Source organism: Microcebus murinus, chromosome 19 (assembly GCF_040939455.1).
Source record: "Microcebus murinus isolate Inina chromosome 19, M.murinus_Inina_mat1.0, whole genome shotgun sequence".
Lineage (NCBI taxonomy): Eukaryota > Metazoa > Chordata > Mammalia > Primates > Cheirogaleidae > Microcebus > Microcebus murinus.
Genome location: NC_134122.1, coordinates 25,834,156 through 25,847,225, shown reverse-complemented (window position 1 = coordinate 25,847,225; position 13,070 = coordinate 25,834,156). Strand labels below are relative to the sequence as shown.

The following is a 13,070-nucleotide window of genomic DNA, read 5'->3' as shown; positions in this document are numbered from 1 at the left end:
GACACGTCAACTAGCAAAGCTGCACTTGAGTTTGACCTCCAACACACATTCTCTTTCACTGGTGGCGAGTAGACTGGACCTCATCAGACCCGTCCGCACTCACCTCCCTGAGGTGCCCTCTTCCTCCAGGTGGATGATCCTGCCGGGGGGATACAGAGGTGGGTACTTGGGTGGAGAGTCCAGGGGGGAGTCGCTGGAGAAGCTGTAGGCTGGGGACCAGTGTGTCAGCAGACTCTGTTCCCCAAGGAGGGGCTGCGTCAGGTCTCCCTGGGTGCCCCCATCCAGCTCTGTTGGAAAGTTGTCGGGGTTCCCTCCAAACAGTTCATACCAGCACCCCTGTAGCAAGATCTTGTACTAAGGGTGAGACCCAACAAGGAAGAATGCTGTTACTTTGAGATGTTCACTGTCATCACAGAAACCTCTTCAGGCCAGGAGCTGTGCTGGATGGCAGCCACCCTAAGGGCTCAGGATGAACTCCATAACCGGTCATGAGTGTGGGGTGTCTCTTGGGCAGTGAAGACTCACACTTGGAGCAATATTTAAAAAACAAATGCAGATTTTGAGGAAAAATTACCCTGAATTCTTTTTCTCTCTCTCTCTTTCTTTCTTTTTTTTTTTTTTTTTTAAGATATGGGGTCTCACTATATATACCTGGAATTCTGAACTCTTGGGCTCAAGTGATCCTCCTGCCTCAGTCTCCTGAGCAGCTGGGACTATAGGCATGAGCCACTGCACTACCCTTAATTCTTTTCACTAACTTCTGCAAATCAGTACCCTGCCTGCAAAAACATTAATTTCAAAAAAATTCTGGAAGGTAATTGAATAAGAAAAAATTAACTTAAAATTTTATTTTTTTCTGATTAGGAACAAAAACACAAAGTCAAAAAAATAAAACAGGTTAAAGAAGTGAAAATCATCTCTAACCCCATAATCAAAATAAAACCACAGTTTGGTTTGTTTTTTCCAAATTTTTGTCAAAATTCCTATCTATATCTCCATGTCCCCTCCTGCCTTGGAGCATCTCTCTTAAGGATCATTTTTAAGCTTCCTTAAAAAAAAAAAAAGCACTTTTCAATATATCATAGATAACCTGTTTCTATTGGTAAATATAAATTTCTGGCACTATTTTTAGTAATTGCATAATATCCACCGTATGGATATACCAGCACCTCTTAAATCTGTATTTGGCAGTGTTATTTTCTAAGCTTTGGGACTATATCATTGAAAAGCATCAGAATACTGTCAGGACAAAGAAGTTTAACAGAAAAGCAAATCACTTACTAGAACGGGGATGGTTCTATTAAAGTATTTTCTAACTGTGACATATCATGTACTTGCTTTAGCCATTTGCTTTCTTAGGCATCACATATAGAGTCCTAGACAAAAATCTTGAGAAGGTGAAAGGAGAACTTCAAGCAGCAGCATAAAATGCCCTGGGCTAAGAGGCTCTGACTTTAGAAAATTCTTCTCAACTCTATATAACCATCTGGCGGAGAAGCCCAAGCTTCCTGCATATCCTCTTAAAAAGGCACCCCAAATTACCTTAGGTTTATTACAATGAGCAATCACTCTCAGGATTCTTTTCTTCAAATCTTCCAAGTTGGTCACACTTAACCTGTTTAGCAAAAAGTTATATTGAGGCTCAGTACTCAACATTTTCAACTACCCCAATCCATAGATAAACCATCCTGCAAACTTACCTGGGAATCACATCCATTCCTAGGACAAGTGATACAATGAAGTTCTTAGAGTATTCACAAAGAGATTTGCTGAAATTTCAAAAAAAGAAAAGTTTTATGATTAAATTACCCACCGAGGGCTTCAAAGAGAAATCACATAACATGGCCAGGTCAATGACAGTTTTCACAAAGCTCAATTTTGTTCTCTATCCTCTAAAGGACAGAAGAAATAAAACAGACTTCAGTTAGAATAACCCACTGGCCAGATTGTACTAAAGCAACAATATAATTCAACAGAGATGCTCCACAGCTAAAATCTCAAACTGGATCAAGATGGTAGACCAAGCATATACATTTATCCTTTTTTATTAAGAGACAGGGTCTTGCTCTGGTGTGATCATAGCTCACTGTAGCCTCGAACTCCACTCAAGTAATCCTTCTGCCTCAACCTGCCTTATACCTGGAACTATAGGCATGTGCCACCATGCCTGGCTAATTCACTTTTTAGAGAGGGGATTTTAGGTGGGCATGGTGGCTCAAGCCTGTAATCCTAGTACTGTGGGAGGCTGAGGCAGGAGGACTGCTTGAGCTTAGGAGTTTGAGACCAGCCTGAGCAAGAACAAGACCCTGTCTCTACTAAAAACAAAATATTAGCCAGGCATGGTAGCACATGCCTGTAGTCCCAGCTACCCAGGAGGCTGAGACAACAGGATCACTTGAGCCCAGGAGTTTGAGGTTGCTGTGAGCAAGGCTAATGCCACGGCACTCTAGCCCAGGCAACAGAGTGAGACTGTGTCTCAAAAAAAAAAAAAAAAGAAAAAAAAGAGTGAACCCTAATGTAAACTATGGACTTTAGGCAATGACATGTCAGCGTAGGTTCACTGACTGTAACAGAGGGACCACTGAGCAGGATGCTGCTAGTGGGGGAGGCTGCACAGGCAGGTGCGGAGGCACATGGGAACTGTCTGTACCTTCTGCTCAATTTTGCTGTGAACCTAAAACTGTTCTAAAAAAAGTCTATTACAGAAAAGAATGTTCTAGAATCATATCACTTGGGAGATTAAAGCTATGGTCAGACAGATATAAGAAAGGCTATTCAATCTTTCTTTAATGAAACAGTGCTTCAAAACACAAACCTCTCCTGAAGATGAGAAATTATTATTAAATTATGAATAAAAGATGAGTATTGACCATATAACTTCTAAATAGCAACTTGTTAGATGCAGGAAAACAAAGATTACCTTAACAATCCCCGGGGTGGGGAGTAGGCATAGCCCCTGACTTGGGGGTATGAGGCTCTAAGCATGATGGCTAACAGGGCAGCAGCTCCAGCCCCCAGGCTGTGCCCCACGATGACAAGCCGGTATTCCTAAAGGACACAAAGCACAATGAGGTAAAAATTAGAAATAACAAACAGCTCATGACAAGAAAGAAAATAAAAATTAAGTAAAATCTCACAGGAGCAATGCTGAAGGCTTGACTCAAAATCCCATCGTTGATAAGTCGTCGGTAAACATATCTGGCAGCCTGAGAAATCCCCTAAAAACACAAAGACGGTGACTATTAATCCTCAGACAAGGCAGGTTCAATCGCAGGCAGAAGGCAGGATTACACAGTATGTACACTGATCTGAGTCTCTATCTCCCTAAACAGGACATGAGGTCAGCAGCCACACCCATTGCTCACTGTTGTGTTCCTGGCACCTTTCAGAGAGCTTGGCATGAAGGCCATGACTAATAAACACTTAAACTAGACCATCAGAAGTGAGTTCTAGGCCGGGCGCTGTGGCTCACGCCTGTAATCCTAGCTCTTGGGAGGCCGAGGCGGGCGGATTGCTCAAGGTCAGGAGTTCAAAACCAGCCTGAGCAAGAGTGAGACCCCGTCTCTACTATAAATAGAAAGAAATTAATTGGCCAACTGATATATATATAAAAAATTAGCTGGGCATGGTGGCGCATGCCTGTAGTCCCAGCTACCCGGGAGGCTGAGGCAGAAGGATCGCTCGAGCCCAGGAGTTTGAGGTTGCTGTGAGCTAGGCTGACGCCACGGCACTCACTCTAGCCTGGGCAACAAAGCGAGACTCTGTCTCAAAAAAAAAAAAAAAAGAAGTGAGTTCTACAGAGGTCAGATTTGAGTTTAATTTCAGAAAAATAGATAAAATTTAAAACTTTCTAATATGTGCATCTATCCTAGGAAACAGGCTTCTGGAAAATTAAGCAGTTCCAACAGAGGAAAGACAACCCTGTCAATGACAAGTATCTTCTGAGTGCCTGCTCATGGTGGCCCTTCCGCTAATCCCCGAGGCAAGAAGACCTGGCTCCTGTCTGGGGCAGGTTATATTCTAACAGGATGAGGCACAGGAAATCTTGTATGAGATGGGAGACTTTTTGGATAATCTCTAAAGCAACTACAAACTCCTAAGATTTAATAATTCTGTAAGAAGAATGCTTACCCTGGCATAAGAGAAATCAAAAAGGCAACTGTGACATTCTGTGTATAGTATGACAGCATTTAACAAACCATCAAATTCCCTTTTACTCTCCTGCAACTGTACAATGTGGTCAACTCCAGTCAGCACTTATTAGGCACCTACTATGTGGCCAGTCCTAGGCAATCAGAGCCAAACAGAACTTGGACTACAACTGCTCCTGGTAAGCCTCTGGCACAGGCACTAAACAAATGCCAAGATCGTTTTTGGCTTCACAGGTTTGGGCTTCAATCACTGTGAACCGCATCAAAGCCAAAATTCAGCACAGCTCAGCACAAGTGAAGCCACGAACAGAGAAAAGGCCTTGAGTGGCTGCCTTCCCAGCCGAGGGGAGGAGCTGTCCCTGAACACATACTAACACAATGTGAGGGGTCCTTCTGCTGCCAGCCAGGCCTCAAGTCCCTTGGCTTGTGGTCACATGAAGCCTTTTCCTGACAGACCACTTCCCAGGCCTGAGCCCACCAGACTCTGAAGGTATCTGGGGCTGTCTGGCTGATGTGTCTCTATGATAAGGTTTAAAATTTTTCTTCATACACACCCAGTAATAAACTGGAATCTTTTGTGAATTGAGGCACAAAAAGACAGTTATGGGTTAAAGGTAAAAACATCCCCGCTCCTAGGACTGTCAAGCTTCTGACTGGCAGCAGAACAAATGCTCCACCCTGGCTTCTCCCCACAAACTGTCTAGAGGACAATGCAGGGCAGTTGCCTGCAGCTGCACTCTTGCTGTAACACATTTTCTTAAAATAAAAATTAGACATTCTATTTAAAACATGATTACTACAGAAGCAGTACATGTTTTGGTTATAAAAACACATCAAGTGTACAATGCAGAGTCCAAGTCCATTGCCTTCTACCCTTGACACCTTGGTGGCTCTTCCCGAGAAAGAACCCCTGTAGCCTGTGGGAGTGAATCATTCCAGACTCTCCCCCACATGTTGAAAACTCTGCCCTGCAATATCTTTAGTCATCAGGGAAATACAAATCAAAATCACAATGAGACATTACTTCACATCCACTAGGATGGCTATATTAAGAAAAAAAGGAAAATAATACGTGTTGACAAGGACGTGGATAAACTGGAACCCTCATTCATTACTGGTGGGAATGTAAATTGGTGCAACTGCTGTAGAAAAGCTTGGTGGTTCCTCAAAAAGTTAAACTCAGAATTACAATATGACCCAGCAACTCCACTTCTAGGTATTTACCCAAAAGAAACGAAAGGACGAACTGAAACATATCTGTAGATCAATGTTCACAGCAGCAATATTCACAATAGCCAAAAGGTAAACACAACTCAAGTGTCCACTGATGGATAAATGGATAAACAATGTGTGATATATCCACACAATGTAATATTACATATTCAGCCTTAAGAAATGATATTTTGATGTATGCTACCACATGGATGAATCTTGAGGACATTATGCTCAGTGAAATAAGCTAGTCATAAAAGGACAAATTCTGTGTAAGGTTATAAAAGGTTTTCAGGATAAGCAAATTCTCAAGAGCTAGAAAGTAGAACAGGTTAGCAGAAGCTGGGCAAGGGAGTGGGGAGGTGAGTCTTTAACTGGTACAGAGTTTATCTTGGGGATGATGAAAAGATTTTGAGTATGATAGTAGTGGTAATGGTTACACAATGCTGTGAATGCATTTAATGGCACTGAATTATAAACTTACAAATGGTTAAAATGATAAGTATGGCCTGTAATCCTAGCTCTTGGGAGGCCGAGGCGGGCGGATTGCTCAAGGTCAGGAGTTCAAAACCAGCCTGAGCAAGAGCGAGACCCCGTCTCTACTATAAATAGAAAGAAATTAATTGGCCAACTGATATATATAAAAAATTAGCCGGGCATGGTGGTGCATGCCTGTAGTCCCAGCTACTCGGGAGGCTGAGGCAGGAGGATCGCTTGAGCCCAGGAGTTTGAGGTTGCTGTGAGCTAGGCTGACGCCACGGCACTCACTCTAGCCTGGACAACAAAGTGAGACTCTGTCTCAAAAAAAAAAAAAAATGATAAGTATGTTATGTATATTTTACCACAATTTTAAAAAATCTTCAAAAAAATATACAACTCTAACTCTAGGCAGGCGGTTTTCTACTCCTTCAGAAGGAGCCTATCCTCCCCCAGGCACAGCACAGGAAGAGCGAAAGTGAGAGCCTGGGGCGGCCACAGCTGCACAGAGAGCAGTGTGCCTAGTCTTCACTCTACTGCTCCATGCTATCCTAAAGCTTTTTTGTATCATAGGAATGTTTTAATTTAATTAAAATGGAAGAAAAGCCATAGGGCTGGGTTCCACGTGCCCGATCTGCTGCTTATTCCAGTAACCAGTAACCACAGGCTTAGGGCAAGTTCCTCAATCTCTCTGAACCGACATCTCTCCCTTAAAACAAATAAATGAAACCCCCAACCTCACAGGGCTGTGGTGAGAATCAACTCATAACAGATAAGAATAGAAAGCACTTACTTTGCACTTGAGGTAACTAATTGTTACACAGTGAGCATTAACAGGAAAGGTTCACAAACCCCAGGGCTCATACCTTGTGTGCCAAACAGTCTTGCACCTCACACTCTAAGTTGAGCACCTCGCTCTCTGCTGACAGATCAGTAAGGATGTCCTGTAAAAAAGGGCATTGACAGAAGCAGCCGTCAGCCTGTGAAGGCACAGAGTGGGTGAATGATGGGTGGGTCCCTGCTGCCACCATGTTCCCTTTGAAGGACAGTGGACAGCTCAGCCTCCTGGTCAACCTGAGAACTGAACTGTGATGCCTAAACGTGGGAGGGAAACCCAGGTGGCAGCCAGGGGGCTCCTGAGGGCCCCGATGGCATGACCAGCTCTGGGCCAGGCATGAATGGTGGAGGGAGATAAGGAGGTGTCTAAGACACACCTTCTGCCTTCCGCCATTGCACACTCACACTGCACAGAGCCTTGTACCAGAGTTTTGAACAAAGCATGGTTCTTGTCTCAGGGGCCCACAGTAAACAGCTCACTGAAACATACAAGCAAGAGGCCTTTCAACTAGTGCTGCAGCAAAGGGGCCAACTGGTCGGGGCGGCTCCCCAGAGGACAGGGTGCCTGAGCCAGGGCCTGAAGGAAAAGCCTGATTCAGGGAGCAGAGGGGAGAGGCGGCTTCCCAGCCATGCTCACAGAGGGGGCAGCAGGACCCAGGGCACAGGCCTGGCCCAAGCACCCTGCTGGGGCTAAGGTGCTTATGCTGAGCACCTACAGTATTTAAATTTAAAAAGTTCCACAGGCATTTGGGGTAGTGATTGAGATGGGCTGAGAACCACTAAACTGGAAAGGCTGGCTGGGTCAGGTCATAAAGTACCAACAAAGAATGATAAGAACAAGAACTTTACATTAAAGCAGTGGGAAGCCACTGGAGGTTTCTGAGAAGGATGGTGATACCCAACCTATGTTCTACAAAAAGCACTATGGGGACAGTATAAAAAGCCCTCTGACAGACTGGGGAGATGAAAGACTAGACAGGAACCGAGACAGAAAACTATTTCATGGTGCAGGAAAGGACTGGGGCCAGAAGTGGGGCCATGGTGCTGGGAACAGAGAAGAGATAGTGCAGGGACCAGGGCCAGGGCAGGAATATCACAGGCAATGGGCTGGACAGTAAGGGGGCAGAGAAACCAAAAACAATGTCACTGCTTCTTAATGGGTGACCAGGGACACTGGCAGATGAAGAAGAGCAGGAGGCCCAGGGGAAGAGCAGACCTGGGAGGGCAGGGGTCTGGTTTCTCTGGTGCCTCCAGGGAGACCCAAGTGGCTCTAGAAGGTACGGATTTCCTGGCCCTGAAAATGAGGAGGCTGCCCCCAGAATGGGTAAGAAAGAATAGAAGAGGGCCGAGGGCATAAGCTCTGGAGTCTCATTATGTTTTCTGGGTCAGTGGAGAAGAACCAGGAAGTGAGATCAAGGAGGGGCCAAGAAGAAACTGAACATAGAGGGGAAAAAAGTTTCAACAGAGAAAAATTCATCTGGTGTCTCTGAGGGGCAGAGAACTCAGGAATCAGGAAAACAGAAGAGGGGTCCCCAGGCCAGGGATGGATAAACAGAGGCTCTTGCTACACCTGGAGGAAAGACTGACAACCATGTGGGCCGGCGAGGACCCAGAACAGGAACTTGCAATAAGGCTGATAAATAGCACCGTGACTTCTGGCAGAGAGACTTAACTTACTGTCCCCTTCAGGCTCTAGGTGCAGGGAGTTCAAGGGAGGGTCACCTGGGCTTGGGGCCTGGCTGGACACATCCAGGGAAGTCAGGCAGGAGGGAGCCAAGCATATGCCCCTCTCAGAGCAACTTGGGCTAGGAGCCAAGCCTGCTGGCATCTGTTGCTGAAGTTTTCAGTTAACAGAAAACCACTTCATCCCTTTTTGCAAAGGGAGTATCTCACAGCCCTGGACTCACTTCCTCATTTTCTGTCCTCGGTGTTTTCCTCTATGTCTAATGCTGTTACTTGAGAATGTTTTTCTCTGTTCCGAGCATCTGCAGCTTGCTGACTTGTGCTCCTGGCTCCCATCCCCAGTTCCTTTGTCTGATATGTCAGGCCCCAACATTACCTGCAGAGACATGGTCCCTCTCACGGCTACCACAACAGACTCTTTCCTGTGATCCAGAGCCACTAAAAATGGCAGCTCATATACCTGAAGGAGAAAGAAACAAGTATGAGGTGTAACAAAAAACATGCATCTAGCAGCACAAAGTTAGACCATCCCAGTATCTCTAATAACATGGCAGCTTATTATTACAATGGCACCGAGTTGAGTCCTGTAGCACAGAAGGAAGGGAATACCCTGACTCACCTCTCTGCTCACCCTCACTACACAGTGGGACTACTTTGATACTCTGTAAATGAAACACTTTCATAAAACATGCTATTATATATAACAAAGTATCTTTGTTTTCTTTCTTTCCTTTCTTTTGTTTTTTAAAGATAGCATCTCTCTCTGTTGCCCATGCTGGAGTGCTGTGGCATCATCAAAGCTCACTCCAACCTCAAACTCCTGGGTTCAACCAATCCTCCTGCCTCAGCCTCCCAAGTAGCTGGGACTACAGGTGCATGTCATCATACCTGGATAATTCTTCTATTTTTTGTAGAGACAGGGTCTCACTATGGTGTTCAGGTGGTCTTGAACTCCTGGCCTCAAGTCATCCTCCCACCCTGGCCTCCCAGAGTGTAAGGATTACATGCATGAGCCACCGCACCCAGCTTTTCTTTCTTGTCCTCTCTCTGACTCCCCAAAAATCCAATCCACTATGTGGCCAGAGAGTGGATATGCCCACTTTATCCCCCTCATTTTGGTGCCAGCATCCTAGAGTCGTCAATGGATGAGTCAACCAAATCCATCTGTTTTGATCAACCAAAAGGCATCCCTCAAGCCCAGGACTGTAGGTGCTGGTCACTACAGCTGTTTAGGTGTTTTTTGTTGTTGTTGTTGTTGTTTTTTGTCAGCTGTTCAGGTTTTCACCACCCAGTTCCCTGCCAGGAGTAGGGAGGGATGGCTCAGCAGTGCTACACTGCAATCAAATGCTGGGCCAGAGTCATCTACTGTGCTTAAGTCCAGGCAGCAGGTAAAGGGCTTTGGGCCTTGTAAGCCACTTTCATTTAGAAGAAGCCACAGTTAAAGCTCCATTTCTAGGCTTCTGCCTTCAGCATCCAACCCCTGAAAGAACACTGGAAGGGTGTGGGCCTAGGCAGACCTGGATCAGAAACTCAGCTCTGCCTCTTTCCTGCTATGTGGTCCAAAGCAAATGTCTTAAGCTCGCTCAGTCTCTGTTTACTCATCTTTAAAGAAGGATATAATACCACCTAACTCTTAAGGGCTGGTATGCAGACTAAGCAGATGGATGTTCACAATTACCATTACAACAGCCACTTGTCTGTGGTGGGCAACTCAGCATCTGGAGCAAGCAGGGAACAGACTGCAACTTCATTTCCCTGATTCCACGGAACAGGGACTTTTTTTTTTTTTTTTTGAGACAGGGTCTCACTTTGTTGCCCAGGCTAGAGTGAGTGCCATGGCATCAGCCTAGCTCACAGCAACTTCAAACTCCTGGGCTCAAGCGATCCTCCTGCCTCAGCCTCCCGAGTAGCTGGGACTACAGGCATGCGCCACCATGCCCGGCTAATTTTTTCTCTATATATTAATTGGCCAATTAATTTCTTTCTATTTTTATAGTAGAGAGGGGGTCTCGCTCTTGCTCAGGCTGGTTTCGAACTCCTGACCTCCAGCAATCCGCCCACCTCGGCCTCCCAGAGTGCTGGGATTACAGGCGTGAGCCACCGCGCCCGGCCAGAACAGGGACTTTTAAATGATGCCATTGTGTGGGAGCTAGGATGATAGGGGCACACCACCATGCCTGGCCTTTTTTTTTTTTCTTTTGAGACAAGGTCTTACAATATTGCCCATCTGGTCTACAAATCCTGACCTTAAGCAATCCTCCTGCCTTGGCCTCCAAAAGCGCTGGGATTAAAGACATGAGCCGCTGGGCACGCACGCTGCCTGGTGGCTCATGCCTGTAATCCTAGCACTCTGGGAGGCGGAGGCAGAGGCAGGTGGATCGCTCAAGGTCAGGATTTGAAACCAGCCTGAGCAAGAGCCAGACCCCATCTCTACTATAAATAGAAAAAAAAAAAATTAATTGGCCAACCAAAAATATACAGAAAAAATTGTCCAGGCATGGTGGCACAAGCCTGTAGTCCCAGCTACTCGGGAGGCTGAGGCAGAAGGATCCCTTGAACCCAGGAATTTGAGGTTGCTGTGAGCTAGGCTGATGCTATGGCACTCTAGCCCAGGCAACAAAAGTGAGACTCTGTCTCAAAGACATGAGCCACTGTGACCAGCCCACTGTACCTGGCCAGGTATCAGGATTTTCAAAAACTCTCCAGGTGATTCTAAAACACAGTAATGTGAGAGCTACTGGGCTAGAGAGTAGTGGTTCCCAAAATCATCTATACTCTGGAATCACTGGGGTGCTTTAAGAAACCCTGTGCTGGGGTCTCATCTCCAGAGATTCTGATTTAATTGATCCAAGATGTGGCCTGGACTTAAGGAGTTTTAAAAGCTCCCAGGAGATTCTATTAGATAGCAAAGTTTGAGAACCACTGTACTACACTAACAGTTCTTCAATTTTGGTGCGCATAAGACCCACCTGGAGAGCTACTAAGCAACACTGACACACACATCACTGAAGCTTGACAGAACTGGCTTTTGTAGCTTCACTGGAAATGACTCTGATACTCTACAAGGTATGAGACCCACTGCACTACACTATTGTTGATGGAGCTCAACACCCAGAAAAAGGATTATTAACCCCAGAAAACTGTGCAGAATTAACACTGAAGGAACTCATTGTTCTTTAATAAAAGATGGGCTCATGTAAGATACAGGATACAGTATCTCTAATGAAGACTTCATCTTATGTTAAACCTGGGTTTTGAACCTGGACCAATGGACCTATGTGGACTTTGGGAACCCCCTAAATTGGTATATAGGATTTGGGAGTGAGCATGTGTATGTCTGTCTATGAATTGTGTGAAGAATAACCCATAACTTCCATCAGAATCTCAAAGGGCTCTAAGACCCAAGCGAAGTTAAGAACCACTGTCTTATACTGTACCTTGTCATGAAAGCTTATGTGAATAAAATCCCTATACTGTAGCCCTGTCGTCTGCAGAATAGAGCCAAAATGACAGTTGAGCTGATCACCTCCGACCAAGTCATATTCTGTTGTTCTGCTTCTGCAACTGAAAAAAGGGGGCAAGGATGTTACTGTGCCAGCTAGAGCCACCTGCCAAGGAATATCAGTCCTCATGTTTTCCCAACAAACATGAACACTAGAGTTTACAGTTTTTAAGACTTAGCCTGGCTAACATAGAATGGCTTTTTTTTTTTTTTTTTTTTTTTTGAGACAGAGTTTCGCTTTGTTGTCCAGGCTAGAGTGAGTGCCGTGGCGTCAGCCTAGCTCACAGCAACCTCAAACTCCTGGGCTCAAGCGATCCTCCTGCCTCAGCCTCCCGAGTAGCTGGGACTACAGGCATGTGCCACCATGCCTGGCTAATTTTATATATATATATCAGTTGGCCAATTAATTTCTTTCTATTTATAGTAGAGACGGGGTCTCACTCTTGCTCAGGCTGGTTTTGAACTCCTGACCTTGAGCAATCTGCCCGCCTCGGCCTCCCAAGAGCTAGGATTACAGGCGTGAGCCACAGCGCCCGGCCAAGAATGGCTTTTTAAAGATAACTATTTCCCTGTGTATACCTCTTAGCAGAGTTTTGACCTCTGGCATCATGTTAATGCTTTACATATTCAAAGATAAATTAAATCAACAAGGATGCGAGAGACCCTAAAACTGAATGTCAACAGAAGCAGGTAAACGAAACTCTTCTAAATGAATAATATAACCAACTCTGGAGAAGAAAAAACAACAAAAGGACTAATCTAAGTAACTTCTGAATAAGTCTAAAATAAGTCTAAAACAAAAAAAACTACAAACAAATCATAAACTCTACTTAGCAGATGTCTTTTTCGTAGTAATTCTGAAGGTAGCAATTCTGAAACTATTTTGTGAGTACTGGAGGATTGATTTTGTTGGGTGTAGGAGTTCTCTTTGTGGGGAAAGTAGACATACATGATATGGGAAAAGACAAGAAAAAATTCTGTGGCTTTGGATCAGAATTAAAAGATATCAGTATAAACTCATGATTTTTAAAATAAATATATATTGGACTGAATCACATGAAATTGCATTTTCCCCCCGTTTTTGTATACTGAAAAGGCCCAGAAGCAAAAACACCTGAAGAGTAATACGCACACCTAGCACTTATATATTGATTTCTAAATACCACTGTCCACACTGAAAGAAGAGGATGCCCAGGAGAACCAATTCC

At 44.8% G+C, this 13,070-nt stretch overlaps 1 protein-coding gene across 1 annotated transcript in view; it reads right to left on the bottom strand.

Annotated features, from left to right (window-relative positions):
- The window catches only part of DAGLB (diacylglycerol lipase beta), a 28,994-nt gene that overhangs the window by 913 nt on the left and 15,011 nt on the right, over positions 1 to 13,070 (bottom strand). Inside the window, exons 7-14 of the mRNA XM_075995280.1 lie at positions 11,798 to 11,924; positions 8,737 to 8,820; positions 6,707 to 6,784; positions 3,138 to 3,218; positions 2,921 to 3,048; positions 1,701 to 1,769; positions 1,543 to 1,615; positions 104 to 354 (exon numbers count right to left, since the gene is read on the bottom strand). Coding sequence (XP_075851395.1) covers positions 104 to 354; positions 1,543 to 1,615; positions 1,701 to 1,769; positions 2,921 to 3,048; positions 3,138 to 3,218; positions 6,707 to 6,784; positions 8,737 to 8,820; positions 11,798 to 11,924 — 891 coding nt within the window. The remainder of the gene's footprint in view (positions 1 to 103; positions 355 to 1,542; positions 1,616 to 1,700; positions 1,770 to 2,920; positions 3,049 to 3,137; positions 3,219 to 6,706; positions 6,785 to 8,736; positions 8,821 to 11,797; positions 11,925 to 13,070) is intronic.